Source organism: Salvia splendens, unplaced genomic scaffold (assembly GCF_004379255.2).
Source record: "Salvia splendens isolate huo1 unplaced genomic scaffold, SspV2 ctg1014, whole genome shotgun sequence".
NCBI classification, from domain to species: Eukaryota; Viridiplantae; Streptophyta; class Magnoliopsida; order Lamiales; family Lamiaceae; genus Salvia; species Salvia splendens.
Genome location: NW_024598553.1, coordinates 79,719 through 97,496, shown reverse-complemented (window position 1 = coordinate 97,496; position 17,778 = coordinate 79,719). Strand labels below are relative to the sequence as shown.

General features: G+C 36.8%; 1 protein-coding gene and 1 pseudogene across 1 annotated transcript; one reads left to right on the top strand and one right to left on the bottom strand.

Moving 5' to 3' along the window:
• Positions 1 to 330: 330 nt before the first annotated feature.
• On the top strand, positions 331 to 1,812 carry LOC121788331. Its single transcript, XM_042187038.1, has 2 exons — positions 331 to 1,191; positions 1,246 to 1,812. The coding sequence occupies exons 1-2, from the start codon at positions 331 to 333 to the stop codon at positions 1,810 to 1,812; spliced, it is 1,428 nt and encodes a 475-aa protein (XP_042042972.1).
• Positions 1,813 to 8,820: 7,008 nt separating this feature from the next.
• LOC121788333 lies at positions 8,821 to 16,967 on the bottom strand (annotated as a pseudogene).
• Positions 16,968 to 17,778: the final 811 nt, after the last annotated feature.

The window sequence follows — 17,778 nt, the reverse complement described above, 5'->3', positions numbered from 1 at the left end:
AGTTTTTAATTAATGTGGATTAATCGACAGATTTGAAAAATGTTGATCAAACTTAAACAAAGTGCTCTCAAAAAAATGGAGAACCTGTGCAGTAAACAAATTAAACATGCTGCTCAATTTCTTCTTTCATTCAACTCCACAACATACAACATCTCAATGAGAGTTTCATCTAAGTACAAACAAGAGATTTTTTGGAGGGAAATGCCAATAGATTTAGGAGGGAACTTGGTAGCAACCCATACCAACTACCACTACCTACAAAAGGCCTACCTACACAACAAAAGGTGAATTTTAGAAGTATTGCCCTCAGAAAATTTTCATCATAGGGCTATGGATTCTGCTGCTGGAGAAACTGCCGGAGACACGGCCGGAGACATTGCCGGAGATAAAGGCAAGCGTATCATAGGAGTGGACACCAAGAATCTGATAGCACAAAGCATGCTACAAGTGAGCCGTTTAGGTAAAATACCATATGGAGGTTTTGTCAAAACAGCAAAGGAATTTGGAGTGAGCAGGAAGACAGTCCATCGGATCTGGGCAGAGGCCAGCAAGCAAATCCAAAGTGGTGAACCTGTGAGCATAAAAGATCGTGTTAAAGGCTTCAAGCGCAATGATGAAATTAAGCTAGATCAAAACAGGGTAAGAGCTCTTTCGGTCCTTGAAAGATCTACCATCCGCAAGATGGCTTTCAAGCTAGATTTAAGTAAGAGCACAGTAGGCCGGATGGTGAAATGTGGAGTTCTGAGGCCACACACAAATGCTGTTAAGCCACTGCTTACAGCCGCAAACAAGGTATCAAGAATGAAATGGGCTCTCACTCATGTGCAGCCAGTTGTTAACAATGGTATGCTCAAATACCACACAATGCACAACGTAGTGCATATAGATGAAAAATGGTTTTTCATGACAAAGACTACGGATAGATACTACCTGCTGCCAGATGAGGAAGAACCATATAGGTCATGCAAGTCAAAGAGGTTCATCACAAAGGTGATGTTTATGTGTGCAGTGTGTAGACCATACTTTGGACAAAGTGGAGATGCCATATTTGATGGAAAAATAGCCATCTTTCCATTCACAAGACAAGAGCCAGCAATGAGAAAATCAAAGAACAGACCAAGAGGCACCTTGGAGACCAAGCCCATTCAATCAGTGAACAAGGATGTAATGAGAGAATGCCTTATTCATAAGGTACACTGTTTTTGCATCAATTTTTTTTCCAAACTGTATCAAATCATACTCCAGGCCTCACACACTGAGATAATGATGCAGATCATACCAGCAATCAAGGCTAAATGGCCAGATAACATAAGCAAGGAGATATTCATCCAACAAGACAATGCCAGACCTCACATCATGCATAATGATGCAGAATTTCAGTCAATTGCAAACACAGATGGGTTCAGATTCCATATAATTTGCCAACCAGCTAACTCTCCTGATTGTAATGTGTTGGATTTAGGATTTTTCAGGGCCATCCAGTCTATACAGGATGACAAATTGGCTAGGGGAGTGGATGAGTTAGTGGCTAATGTGCAAGCAGCCTTTGATGAACTTAGTGCAGGAACACTGAACAAGGTTTTTCTGACTCTTCAAGGATGTTTAACAGAGATTTTGAAGGAGGAAGGGGGGAATGGCTACAAAACCCCACACATTAACAAAGAAAGGTTGACAAGGCTGGGGATACTGCCAAAGACATTGGAAGTTGAAGAACATTTAGTGAAGGCTGCAGTGGCATACCTCCAACAGCCTGAAAATAATGAGATCACCTCATATGACATCTCAGGTATTAGTAGAGCCGTAGGCTTCTGAGATCAGTAAGTTAGGAAGCATTTTTTGGCAGTTGGAAGTGGAAGCCTCAAGATTAGGTGTGACTTATGCTATCAACTGGTTTTTGTACACTTTTGTAAAGCCTCCAAACCTACATGTGTAGGGGTGGCTTCTAAAATCCTAATCCCTCAGAACATTGTCATCATAGGGCAACCTCCAAACCATACATGTGTATGGGATGGCTTCTAAGGCTGCATAACTAACAAAACTGCCTCCTAACCATGTAAAGGGGTGGCTGTTGTAATGTCAGTGTATGGTTTTTATTTCCCTCAGATATTGCTGTTTATATCAACTCACAAATAAGCCTCCTAACCATGTAAAGGGGTGGCTTAATAATCAACACATATCTGTAATAACAACACACTGCAAATCATCATAGGGGTATGGTCAACACAATTAACAGCAACATTCAATCAGCAAATGAAACCACAGCAGCCAACACAACATCAAAACACAGCCTCCAGCATACACAAACAACCACAACAGCCAACACAAAATCACTCCACAGCCTCCAGCATACACAAACAACCACAGCCTCCAACCCATACCAACAAACCACAGCCTCCAGCATACACAAACAACCACAACAGCCAACACAAAATCACTCCACAGCCTCCAGCATACACAAACAACCACAGCCTCCAACCATACCAACAAACCACAGCCTCCAGCATACACAAACAACCACAACAGCCAACACAAAATCACTCCACAGCCTCCAGCATACACAAACAACCACAGCCTCCAACCCATACCAACAAACCACAGCCTCCAACCCACCTAAAACCACAGCCTCTAACCCAAACCAACAAAGCCCAACCTCCTACCCAATCGGAAAAACAACAACAATGAAAGACAACATATTTAGATTAAATCTAAAAACCCAGGCAGCAATATGGCAAGCATCTGTCTCTCAAAGTCCGAATACACGACGGGAGGGGCTTGAGCTAGATCGGCGGATGAGACTTGTGGACCATAGGAGGGGGTGGCTGGTGGTGGCACACGGTTGTAGCGTGGGGCTATTGGTGGCGGCCCGTAGTAGGGGCAACCACAGTCCAAGTAATCGATGGCTGATTGAGAAGACCAAACATCAACGGGAATGAAGGATTCCAGTTGGGTTTCGGGAACAACAGTGTCAGCTAGGGTTCCGGCGATGAAAGAGTCGTCAATGGCGGAGGTAGAACCCCACATATACTCCGGCGTCTCTGGGACGACGACATCGGCCAGATCGGCCGCTAAAATGCTAGGAGGAGAGTCTGGATAATCACCCATCACCGTAGATCTAGGGTTTTCAGAGGGCGTAGGTCCAGTATTTGGACCTGAAGGGGTTCGAATTTGTGTGGAGGCGGATGAAAATGGTGGAGGAATGGTGTAGATCTAGGGTTTTCAGATGGAGATTATGGAGGAAGAAGGGGAATCGGTTGGAGATCTAGCCTTGTGTGGAGTAATGAATGAGGAGAAGAAATGAAGTGGATTTAATGGTGTAATTGGGGCAGGCGACGAAGCAATTAAGAGGAAGAAGGGGAATCGGTGGAGGTTGTGTGGAGTAAATGAAGAAGGAGATGAAATGAAGTTGATGAGTAAATGGTGGAATGTGGGTAGCCGAAAGTGAGAAATGAAGTGGAGTAATTTGTTGCCAAATATGGAAAGTTTGAAGTGAGACAAATTATGTGGGACGGACCAAAATGGAATACTGGGACGAATTATCTGGGACGGAGGGAGTAGTTAAAGTGGAGAAATAGTAAAGTAAGAGATAATAATGTAGAGAAAAGTTTTCTTTACATTTATTACCATCTTTATTACTCATCATTTTTTCCACTTTAACTACTACCTCTGTCTCATAATAAGAGTCACATTTCACTTTTACCATAAATAGTAAGTATGTCTCACATTCCACTAACTCATTTCACACACATTCTAATATAAAACCAATCTGAAAAAGTGGATATTATATTCCACGAACTTTTTCAACTAACTATTCTTTATATTTCTTAAAATCCGTGCTCACACTAAATGTGACTCTTATTATGGGACGTAGATAGTATTTATTACTCCCTCTGTCCCTCGTTACTTGAATCGTATTTCATTTTGGTTTGTCACAAGTTACTTGAGTCATTTCTCTTTTTGGCTAAAAACAAAACATCTAGTCACACATATTTTTTTTTACTTTATTCTCTCCCGTCTCTCTTATTTTATTCATCATTCTACTTTATTTTACTTTATTTAACTCATTAAACACAACTTTCTTAAATCACGTGCCTAAAAGAAATGTCTTAAGTAACTTGGAACGGAGGGAGTATCATTCTGTTAAAACGAGTGCAGAAAAATAAATGTGACTCCTAATGCGGAACGGGGGTAGTACACGGTAACATAGAGGTTGATGAATGTACTAATTATTCTATAAAGGGTACAACGTATAGTTTTATTATTCTTTTATGTTTTCTTTATTGACTTTTCTTTAGTTAATTGATTTGACATATAGTATGAACATGTAGTTAAGCATAAAACTTTATGAGTAATTATTAAAGTATAAGAGAGAGGTAGAGAAATAACAGTAGAAATAATGTTAATGGAGACTGAGGCCCATATGTAGTAGTAGTACTACTCCCTCCGTTTCTTCATAGTTGAGTCATTTTTCCATTTCATGAAGTTTCTTCATAGTTGAGTCATTTCCATATATAGTAATTATTTTCTCTTTCTTACTTTACTCTCTCTACTTATTCACTTTCTACTTTATTATATCCACTTTTTTCTCTCTCTTACTTATTTTATCTATTTATTCAATACACTCAACAACCCTTTCTTAAACTCCGTGCCGAAAAGTTTCGCCTCAACAATGGTGAAACGGAGGGAGTACTACTTTTTAGGAAGAGATTAAAAGAGAAATAGTTTATAGTATTGAGAGGGGACAGAAGCAGTAATAGTAACGTGTACGATATGGAGTGCGACGTTAAAAATTAGGTATTTGATCAGACAGAGCATCACAAATTTGTTAAGCAGCACTCCACAAAATACAAAATATTGTTATATGAAAATTTAAGACGTCCACTAAATTTATGCAAACTTTGATGGATGGTTTGGTAGGGAACTAATTTTCTGCAAAAAACTTTTTTGTCATTTAATAAGGATGGGCATCGCGTTATTTAAACTAACACTACAACAAAAAATTGTTATAGATATTTTGAATGTAATTAAAGATGTTTATTTATGTTTCTAAATATATTAGCAATGCTTCAAAAAATATCTTTATTGTTAATGTTTCAACTATAATTAAAGAACACAAATGAAAGCGTCTTTAAAAAGTAAATAATTAAGTCAATTTATCCTTAATTTAGGAACAATTTCTTTTGCGTCCTGAATAATTGTAATTTTAAAAAAATTCCAATGCAAGTAATTGCGTCTCAATTTTATCTCCTTAAACAATAAATTTTTTTATAGTGGGAACCAATTGATTAAAGTCTGTTATTGATTAACCAGTGATCAATATCTTTTATTTTGGTTCGATTCCGATTAATAGTTAATAAAAAAATTTGATCTCCCGTTATAATTGAATAAGTGAACAATCGATCTAAAACAAGTTATTACTACTTTATAAAATAACACTACATTAATTTGTTGTAATATTCTCATTAATAGCTTTTCCAAATACATGAATCCAATTCCATATTATTCATTTTATAAATACAAAATTAAGATCACAATTATAATTTATTTTAATCGAGTTAACTGTTTTCTTCCAACTCAAACTTCTAGCCTAGGAAATTTTTCATTCTAAACTCCAAATGCATCACTTTGCATTTTTTTAATAATGAATATTACTAGAATTTACAAAATCTATTTCTCAACCCGTCACCCATTATGACAATGAATTATGTGTTCACTTGTAAAAAAATTATCTAATGTCCTCGATATAAAATTAGATTTAAAACTTTATTAAGGTTATTTGCGACTAAATGATTAGTTAATACGACTAACCGATTGGCTAATCGATTTGGTTATGTTTAGAGGTTTAGGTCAATTCATTGGTTGGTTAATCAACTAATCATTTCAAATATTAACTGAAGCTACCAATCACTCCACTTGTTAATTATTCCATATGTCCTCTAAATAATTCCATTTTTACATTTTGATCTATCTAAAAAAATTAGCCTGCTTTATCTTGAAAATTTGTTTACATTACATTACCACTATACATTATTGATAACTTATACCACTCGATCCATCACTAACCATAACTAAACACTACTTAATGTGAGCCACACTTGTAACTATGAGTATTTCAACTATTTTCTTTCTTATATCTTCTACTTAATCAATTGGGTATTAAAACACATAAGTTTTTTATAAGGATTATTTAATTTTAAGGGACACGAGCAGTATAATCATGAAATAAATAATTGACATAAAAGTCATACCATTACAAAGTCAAAAAGTTAACGGAAAAATAAGCACACCTATTTAATACTCTTAGGGCCTGTTCAAGTTGGCCGACATGAAATATGCTCAATTATATCTGATCCGGTTTTGATACTGTGCAATCACGTTTTTAAGCCTTGACTTCAATGTGTTCAAGATGCTTGGGTGCTTCCGGAAATAGGGGTTCTAAATTTGGGCAATCAATTTTTTTTAGTTCCCAATATATGCATTACCTACTCTGCCCTTTCCATTTGACTTTGCCCGCCACCCAAATTACTTTGGCGGCAAGCTCTACACTTGCAAGCCTTATTTGGTGAAAGTAAGGAGACGAGCTTCGTCAGACCCAGGAAGCCAAACAGCAAGATGCAGGCTGGTCACCCGCACGGGCAAGGTATGTACGATGCTCTCCAATGTTTAACCGGTCTAAGTACTTCAACTGTGCCGGTATCTTGTTGAGCACGCTGTGTCGCCGCGCGTCCTCTACAATCTGACGCCTCTCACGTCTACATCGGGCACGGATGTAGCGACGTAACAATGTAGTGGTTTCTTCACGATAAAGGAGCATAATGTCCTCGAGCAACAAACATAAATGCGCTGATTTGGTAGCATGAGGACTCATTTGACAGATCCGAATACTGGCCTTAACTAAATACCAATGGATGAGCAAATAATCGGCTATTTTTTGTGATATCAAATTTTATTGACACTCAAAGTTACATAAACGACTTTAAACGCCTGAAATTAGAGATCTAAACAAGGTGGGCGGCGGTATTAGCCCGAACGACAAGCGTAAGACCACCAATACCGTCAAAAACAGTAAACATTGCGCAATATCTACCAAATTTAACAATTTATGTTGATTAACTGCTGCTAACCTGAGGTTACCAGAGACAAGATGAGGAGCACGATTACGAACTCTAGCCTTCTCCTTTTAGCTTTCCTGATGCTTCAACTTTACGCACAGGAAGAATCCACTGGCCGATTAGTATAAGCAAATTGCCATGAAAATCAACAAGCGAATACCTGGGGTTAATAGGGGAATTGTCGGAGCTGGAAAACTTCACCACGCCACCTCCAAAGCACCGACGATATATGAGACCGTGTAGTGAAGATCTAGGGTTGCATATGATTTTTGTACAAGGGGGGAGAAGGGCATCACGCCTGTGTTTGTTTGAAACATTTCAGGGGCAAAGGAGTCAATTACACTCATAACTTGATCCGAATTTCGAGACCGGAAATGATTTACCATCTCCTGCTTCTGAAATGGTTTCAAAAGATAACAGCACTGAACAGTGCCGGCCCGATAAATAGCACCGGGCTTTAGTAGGCTTCAACAAGAACCTTGAACACCCCCAAAGTCCATTAATTAGCCCAATATCTGGGCATTTCAGGGAACATGAACAGGCCCTTATAGTAGAACCAAAAACTAGTACTTATAAAGTCAAAAAGATATTGCAAAAACTACGTAATTTATGTATCATAACTCTTGAAGTTCTTAACCAATTGAACGGTGTATTATACTTTGGATCTCGATCATTGAATTGAGTTTTATAGTTTGATTAGATTTTTTTTCAAATGTGATATCGACATTATAAATTCATAACCACATGAGCACATTCGGCCGTTTGGGTTTTAGAAAATGGAGTATATTTTTTTCACTCATTTTCATTCTTTTTATAGCATAGATAATTTCTCTTATACAAATTGAATTCCTTTTTTCTAGTGTGGTAACATTTCTCCCTCTTTTACCACATTTTCTAACAATAAATTTATAATTAAGTTACGCTATGAAAAGAGTATAAATTTTTTCATTTACTCCTGATAGAAATCAATGGGTTCCATCTTAAAACCAATTGGTGATAAGAGGAGAGGCCCATGAGACTTATCTTAAAACCAATTGGTGATAAGAGGAGAGGCCCATGAGACTTATCTTAAAACCAATTAAGCTCTTTGTGTACACCGATGTGTGATATTATTATATTTATTTTTATGTTTCAATTACCAACACCCTCCCTCAAACCCTTCAAGGTGAAGGGTTGGACTTTTTTATGATCGATTGGACAATCGGCCCAATTTTTTTTTTCGATCGGTTGGACCACTGGCCCAATTTTTCAGCCTAATTATACTGTTGGGTCAGTCATTTTTTTTCGGTTTCAGCCCAGATATACTGCTGGGTCAGTTAAATATGACCCACAGTCGGCGACCCGCTCTGATACCATGATAAAAATCCATGAGTTCCATCTTAAAACTAATTGGTGATAAGAGGAGAGGCCCATGAGACTTATATAGTGGATTAAGTTCTTTGTGTATACCGATGTGAGATATTATTGTATTTATTTTTATGTTTCAATTGCCAACAACTCCAGTATATATCTCCCATAAAAGAATGCTCCAGGAAAGAAGAAAATACCAATCTAATAAACATTACAGATTAGATCGCAGGCAAAGCCCATGATTTTAATGGTATGGGTTGATCCTTAGCCGATCCAACACATCAATTAATGAAATCATGTAATTACTCCTATAAAACATTTTTTTATGAGTTTAATATATCTATAGCAGTTTAGAAAATGATTAGGCCGAACCCACCATGTTATTCCCAGAAAGTAAAATGTATGTTACATACTACACTCAAAAAAGGAAAGGAAAGGACTTTTACTTGTTAGGAAATTGATTTGGACTATTTATTTTTATCATATAATAATAGAGATCATAATGTGAGGAGCAGAGCTCAAATCACAACTCCTGTGACACCGCTGGACTCCTAACACATAGTGCACAAACAAATCGGAGACGGAGACAAGACGGCGGGCGATTGGTCATTATTTTCGACCCCTTCGGATCAAGAACAGATTTCAGGCATTGAGGTTACAGTAGCCATAAAATTCTGGTCATGCTGAGTAACTTTCACCTGACCTAGCATTATTTGTGTTTCCCTTGTATCAGTTTTTTACAGTGAGTAACATTAGTATTTAACGAATGGAAGCTTACTATGCAATGATGTCAAGTTTTGCAAGCTCTCACATGAGCTTGTATCGTTTCTCTTGGACACCGGTAACTCCCATCTGTATCTCAATTATTGTGTGAAGTGGCATCTGCATATTTCCAAAGAAAACAAGAGCCGAGTTTAGTTTTCACAGAGATGAAAACTAAATAGTTTGCAGCTTTGTCTCAAATAAACCAAATATTCAGATTATATTTCAAGGACAGAATCTCAAAGTTCCAAACTTGTAGTTATTCTACGACGTGGAAATTATGCATAGCCGTGAATGTAATACCTCGATGTGGGGAATCTCTTTCAATGGCCTATCAGCGAAATAAGCATACAAAGCCCTCAAAACTGCCTGAAAATTCCGAAGAAGTCATTTGGCAGTCAAGCATATATTCGGCTTTTTTTTGGAGAAAACTAAAATTATACTATCATAGATGATGCATAACCTGGTGAGATATGACCACAACGGGAGCTCTTTGTCGTTCAAGCTCAATAATCACAGGCTCAAGCCTGAAAAGGGAAGAAACAAATTCAACGTACTAGGCATTATGAGGTTGGAACTTGACCCAAAGCAATAGAATCATTTGAACTGCATAGGACAGACCTTTGTATGACGTCAAGATAAGATTCTCCGCGAGGATATCTGTACCTTAACTTGTCCTTTTTACGTGATCTGCAGTTTGTATGACATTAATATAGAGAAGTTAACAAATGACAATGAGAAGAAAGGAAACAAGAGTACCAAATAAACAAATATATAGGAAACGAATGACAGGAAATAACATCTTCCTATTTTAGTTAGGTTAACAGATTCTTAATGGTACAAAATTCCTGTTACAGAAAAGACAGGGAACGAGATAATTCAAATAAGTGACCTAACAGGTTTCTCTAGGGATATGCTTCGTGGAATTCAATTCTTGATAATACAAGCAGTTGAGGCCTCAATGTTAGAGTTATATATAGACAGATTTTTATGTACTTAAATCATACTTGTACATGGAATGGATGACTAGCAGTAAATGTAAAATTCTCAAATCTATACTACAAAGTGGTTATTACTTATCTTCGAAAGGAAAAGATGAGAAAATGGAGAGTTTCATGTAATATCATCAAATGGATAGGTCTCCGTGTACATATATGATATATATTCATTTATACTGCTTTCAGGCTAAAATAATATGTATAGATGAAAGTAAACTGATGAAGCATACTCATATTCTTCCGGCATATTTTTCTTAATTTCTTCATATGTCATCCCATCGCATACACCAGCATTAATTTCGTCAAGTGCACGCCATTGTATCTACATGATAATATAGTAGAATGAGTAATATTAGATGCCAGTCCAAGAAACCGACAACAGACAACCATACATTTATTATGAAGTGCAGTGAAGAAGGGCGTTTATGATAACCTTGGGAAATCCACCAATCGGAGTTGCTGTCAAAATTGTTCTCTGTAGTGTGCTAGTCCATATCTGATCACGGTAGAAACAGAAAATTATAAAGATTAAATACCTCGTAGTATTCTATAAAAAAACGAGGCATAGAAACTGGAATTCTATATCCCAAAATTTATGAAGACGGGGAATCTTACGGAAGCAGCTTTTTCATTTTTTAGGCGTCTCTCAACAAAATTTGCAAGTTTCTTAGCATAAAGCTCGCCAGAATCACTACACAAGAAAAATTAGCTCCCAAAGTTACTAAATGAAACCAGATCAAATTACCCTTGCACTGATACACAGAAGAGTATCGATAACTGAAACAAGGTAGAACGAACATTGATCATTTCCGATGAATGGAAATTATTTCAGATTTATGCTAGTGCAAAACCACTTGAAGAAATGTTAACATGTAGTTTTGCAAAGAAATTAACTTCTCTCAATAAAACATGGTTGCAGGAAAAGGATCATTCTCACCTTTTTAATTTGTCCCAGAAAGTTAAATCAATTTTAAAGAGGATGTGGAAAAGGTCAAAGAAAAGTAGATAGTGTATTCACATTCCACAAATAAGAGAACCTTATTGCACTGTCACCACCGATTCGTCCTCTGACATTGTCTCGGCTCTCTCCGTGCCTGGTAAGCAAAATTGGACGGGGAGTAAGATGTGTATTCACCTGCAATTTGATACGCAACACCTTCAGCCAAATCTCATATTTGGCATCATGTAACATGCGCACATTGTAAATTTTGGTGACAAATAAAACACAACTCCCACTGCATGCACCCAAATTTATGCAATATTTAAAAAAAGAATTGATCATCACATTTTGAGGCAAAGCATATATCTTCATAATGTCCTTACTAAAACAAAAGCCAGTCCCTATAGAAGATGTTTACAACATACCAGGAAGAATACTATCCGCCCTGGAAGGTATCCACTTATGTTATTCACCTGTTTCAACAAAACACATATATTTAGAGGAATTAAATATTCTTGCCCAATACGTAGATAGCTAATACAATGAATAGATAATTAAGCAAAATTGAGAGGATTTACTTGTATTTGTCCACCATTTCCAGAGACCATATCAATCATTTTTATGTAAGACCCTTCTTCAACTGGCTCATAGACCTGAACAAAAAGAAAAACTGCTCATAAACCATTACTAACCTCCACATAATACATCAGAAAAATGCACCGAATATTAAAAGCTATGTCCCTGGATCTACCTTTTCGTAATTTTCCAGTCGGACCTTGAAGTCATTATACCCTGCTTCAAAATCTGGCCTGAAATATATCACAAATCACTATGTGATAATATGTGGTGCATAAATATCAAGAAAACCATCTTGTGTCATACACTTCTGCATAGTCAGGGCTCTGTTGAACTTTGAGACGTATATTCCTCTCAATTATATTCCTATCGTTGCATAAGGTCTCTAGAAAGATAATCTGTGAGTAAAAAACATCATAATCAAAAATCTAGTGGGAAAGATGACCTAAATCACACTATATTATGATTACACTGATACTCTGGAAATACACATTTAAAGTAAATACAGCATAAGATTTATAACATACTCATAATAAGCAACCATTTATCTTAGTTGAAAACCAAATTTTAGTAAACAATAGAACTCAAAAATAATACTCCAGTGTTGTTAATAAACTGACAGACGTTCTCAACGGGTATGCACAATTCACATTTGAAGTTATTCTGCTTCTTTATGCGTTGAATCCAAGTTAAAAAGAAAATCCTTTAAGTAAGCATCTTCAAGCATGCTAACATATTAATGGTCAATCACTTCATACCATATAACCGAATCAATTGAAAATGACTTAGAATAGACAGTATGCTGAATCAATATCAATAAAGCAACCAAAGTTCAGTACTCCACCTTGCATTCACCTTCAGCCATTTTCATAAGCATATTCCTTCTTTTCCTGGTACTGTTTGTAGCATCAAATATCCCAACCTAAGCATAGTTATAAAATGCATTACCAAAGTTTCCAATAAATGTCCATGCGGATAATATGAAATATACCTACCTGGCCACCCTCTTGCATCCAAGATATCATATCCTCCATTGCAAGTGCTGCTACCTAGTAGCATGTTATGGATTAAAACTATGCCCATGGAAAAAGGTCAATACCGATTATAAGTTTTTATACAAGAAAAACATAACGATAAAACTTTGCATAAACCTGCACCTTCTTATTATTGGATTCATTCACTGAAAAATCAAATTCGAAATAAATAATCCAAATATGAATACCTCATTGCGAGCCTCTATGCCTTCTGGATTGTCACCTCTGAAAAAATCAGCTGTCTGCATCAAAGAAATTAGTTATACTGGGAGATCCATATCAACGAGAGTTAAATAAGTATCATAATTTGAACTTTCTAGGATACTAGAGTTTAACAAGTTTGATTTGTTGTCAAATAATTGGCAAATTATAGTTGAAGGCATTTGTGCCCAATGCTATCTTACACTTGGTGATCTCATATTAATGATACCATACATATACTGGAAGAAAGTTACATTGGGTCAAAGTTATTCCTGATACTTGCCACAAATAAGAGGAAACTTGCTCTAAATTTTCTTGATAATAGAGGCTAAAATGTCAGCACATTAGGGATCTAGAGGGACCATGAGGAATGGAACTGACACCTCTGTGCTTCGTGAGACAAGCAAACAAAGAAGGGGAAGAAAAGATGTGGCCAACTAACAGTACCTGGTTAACTCCATGCTTGAGCCTTCGATACTGCAAACAGAATACACAATAATGTCGCTTACTCTCGAAATACTAGCAGGAAAATAACAAAAGAAAATTCCAAATAGAAAATCAATGACCTTCCCAACATTGAAGTGTTTGGTATCATGACCTAACCAGCGAAGATACCGAGTAAGTTTTGCTGCAGTAAAAGTTTTCCCTCGTGCAGGCAGCCCAACCTGTAAGAAAGCTCAATTTGGAGCATGAAAATATAACAACTCATAAAATCCACGGATGAAATACAAGATGACATCCCTTGAATCTTGGGCATTGTCGAAAGGATATTGCATATCAGATACATAGCTGTAAAGTATAACTATGTAGGATAGAATATTGAAACCTAATAAAAAGTTTACCTATTTGGTTAAGTCTTTAGATATTAGCTCTCTGAAGAAACGTCCCCAAGCCTCCTTATGCAGACTCGAATAAAATGCAGAGCAACTAATTTTTTATTTTAAATTATGTCATGCTGCTGTTTAAGCTTCACATTGCTGGAATTGTTCGTGTATGTCGCATCACATATTTACATAATTATGTACCATATATGGAAATAGACATTTGAAGGAAAAATGTACTACTCCCTCCGTCCCATAGAAATATACACTCTTTCCATTTAGGTCCCATCCCATGAATATAGTCCGCTTCTATTTTTGCTTTTTTTTTTGGGCAAATGAATATAAATTCAAAGGTCGCACCAAGGTGGACTCGAACCCGGGACCTTTGGCCTCATGCATTACCACTCTACCGCTTGGCCAACTCACACACATTTTTTCTCTCTAATGATGTGGGCCTCATTCTCCATTAACAATACTTCAGTCATTTTTTTCTAACTCTCTCCTACTTTACCGATTGTGCATTAGAACCCGTGTAATTCCAAAAGTGTCTATTTTTATGGGATGGAGGGAGTATAAGAAAAGTGGACATAGAATTGCTTGGGACTTGGTTTTCGGAAGGCCAATATCTCAATAACAAAATGGAAATGAAAAATATATGCGACTTTATCTAACAATTGTTGAATCCTGAATTTTCTAATACTTAAATGGGAAACTAAGGGCAGATGGAAACAGTTAATTGTCAACTAAGGCAGTCTTCCCAGAAAGATCTACCAGGCCTTAAAGAGGTAATTAAAACTTCAATCAACTGTTGGCTAGAATACTCGGAACGTACCAGGACAATTGCCAGATGTCTATCCTCCTTGGGGCCAAGCATCTGATCTGCTATAGCTCCAGCTGCAACAGCTCCTGCAGCAGCTGGCATAGAGTTCTAGAAAAAAAAAATCAATGATGTCTCAGAGGTTACTTCTGCATGAAAGATATACATTCTCAGCAATGTTAGACCAAGCATCTCATAGATTTCTCACAAACCTTGGATTCTGAATCAAGTTTGACATCAAGAGCAAAAGTTGATGCACTTGATGATTTTAATAATCTAGGAGATCCTACACCCCTATCCACAAAGAGTCCTCTGTGTCCTTCATGTTTCTGCATGTTAGAAGAAGTTCCAACTGACTTTGACTCGACCAAGCCAGATTCTAAAGACAACTTTGCTGTTTCTGGGACAATGACTTCCATCCCCTGATAGAAAGTTGACACCACAGAGTCAACATAAGAAGGAACACTTGTACAGAAGTTGTAATAACAAAGGAGTTTGTCCTCAATAGTCAATACAATGAGATGGTATGTAAACACATCAGATATTTATTTTTAATAGTTCTCTATCCATGTCAAGAGTAACTTCTGCCATATAATACCATGACTACATTTGGAGGATGGTCTTTCTTTTTGCCTTGGCAAAAGAATAGCATTCAATTACATTGATGGATTCAGTTATCAAAAGGATAATATTCCATCAATAAAAAGTGTCAGTACCTCTATATAAAGTAGGAAGATAACAATGCATACAGATTTATTGTGTATGAAAAAACTATGATAAATGAAGTTCTGGAGATTCAATCATTATGTGGCTGAAGTAGACAAAATTCTCATGATTATCACATTAGAACGGTAAACAAGTCAGATATGGAAAAGGGAGGAACAAATTAACACCATACACCAGGTCGGTCAACTGAAGCACCAGGATCCTTTTGAGAATGCGATGAACCACTAGAGCTGTCATTCCTGGAAAATTTCCCTGTACGAGTGAGTGACCTAGGAGTTTCTGTCATATTTGCTGCATACACAGGACCTGAATTGGCCGATGATGGAGCTGGAACAACATAATGCTCAATATCAAGCTCCAAACTTGCTGGGGATCCATTCTGTATCAAAAAGTGCCCACTGAATAAAGTGATATTTCACTTATGGAGATGCTTTCAACCGTACAAAATTATATAAGTTACAGTAGGGGACGGGGAGCTAATATCCACACAAAATCCCAAAGCAAAGGGCAATTTACAAGGAAAGCTTGTACAATATTGATGAACCCAGGCATAAAGGGAAAGAAAAATACTACATGAGCAGCTATCTAATAAATGATCAGTTAGAATGAATAAAAATGGGAATCCCAATACAATCTACAACTTGAGAACACTATCATTAGTACAAAACACTCTATACCTACCTCATTACCAGCTTGAGTAGCAGAAGCTATACTGACATCTGGTATACCACGGACAGTGGATCGCTGGAAGTTCTCCTGATACACCCTCCAACTTGCAGCAAGATCGAACGGTGAAACCCTATCTGCTTGAATGAACACTTTATACTCAAGAACCTCATCCCCAGCCACCTTAAACACGGCTGAGTTCCGGTCCCCTTGCAATGCAACCTCCTATCAGATGCCTATTCGGACCCTCCTCCACAATACACGGCACGTTGCCATGCTTGGGCTTCAACAAAAACTTAAAATCCAGCGTCTCTATTACAATCAATCCAAGAAACATCCGACTTCAAATTTCTGATACGCAAAAAAAATGGAGACGCAACATAATGCTGGTTATACGTATTAGGAGCTAAATTACCGTGATTAGGTGGTACAACAAAGCTTAATTCCCACATAAAAGTCGATTCACGCTCCATAGAGAGCTATAGTATACAGTAGAATGAATTAATCAGTAAGTGCTGACAAAGACACCAATGCAATCCTATTCAATAAAGTCACAAAATTGAGGGAAAACTCCGTCAATTAGAGAGTAATTAAAAAATCCACAAGTCGATGATCAGTAAGTGAAAATAGGAAGAAGAATGTGAACGCATCTCATCGAATTCAATAACGCGCGCAGAATTAGGAAATTTGCAATTAAAGGAAAGAAAAGTCTCACAGCTTTGGAGGAGTCCCAGGAGCCAACGAGAGGGGCGGAGCCGAAGACATGGGGCACGAGCTCCCCTTTGAGCCTGTAGTTCTCCATCTGGAGAGAGACGTAGAGCTGGCCGCCAGCGTGGTGTTCGGAGCTGGTATCGGCGCTCGTGGATGCGGCGGTGCCCATATTTTAGATGAGTGAAGAGACGCTGAGCATTTGGGTTGATACTGACTACTGATAGAGATAAGAATGGAATAGGAAAGAGGAGTTAGTGAAGTGATAGATAGATAGTCTTATTTCTTGCACTTTACTTTATCCACATTCACACTTTCAATTTGCAAAATTAGATTAGGAAAGTACCCATAATTTCTAGCTTGTTTATTGTTTAGTGAATGAAAAAAATATAAAAATATACCTCTCCATTTACCTTTCTTCTTGGAGATTTATATAAGAGAACAAAACTACAAATTAAGGTAATGAAGCAAAATTGAGAAATTTGCAACTCTATTACTTTATTATTGTTGCGTCTATATCATTACATTTTGAAATTTTCCTATTAATCTAATCCCCTCCAAATTCGGTGAGATTCAAGGGCCATTTTTTGTATCCGATTTTTTATGTTAATTTCATTACTTTTGTTAATTGGAAAAAGATAAACATACACAAATTCTACATACATAATACCCTTAATTTTTTAATGATTTTATATTACCCGGTTTTATTAATAATTATATTGTTTACTTACTAAATTACCCCTTTTACATTTTCAAATCCTAAAAGAAACATTTTCTTAATATAAATCTCCAAATTAATATCTCTATATCTAAATATTTCTACTCCATCGATTAATCTTTCAAAGTTCCACACTTTTGCTCCTTCAAATATTTATTAGTATCTGCAAGCGTAGGAGTGGCCTTTATAAACATTTATAACTATAAACATATATGATCACTTTAGTTTTTTTTCCTTAGTCTATTCTTTAAATATTGATATTTAAATATCTCAACAAATTAAATCTTCATATCTAAATTCTCCTATTCCTACTCCATCGATAAAATCAATCTCATCAAATTAAATACATATT

Excerpts from the sequence above, each read along its gene's own strand:
- LOC121788331 (XM_042187038.1), top strand. The coding sequence starts at position 331 with ATGGATTCTGCTGCTGGAGAAACTGCCGGAGACACGGCCGGAGACATT. Across the intron at positions 1,192-1,245 it reads GAGAATGCCTTATTCATAAG|GCCTCACACACTGAGATAAT; the intron begins GTACACTGTTTT and ends ATCATACTCCAG.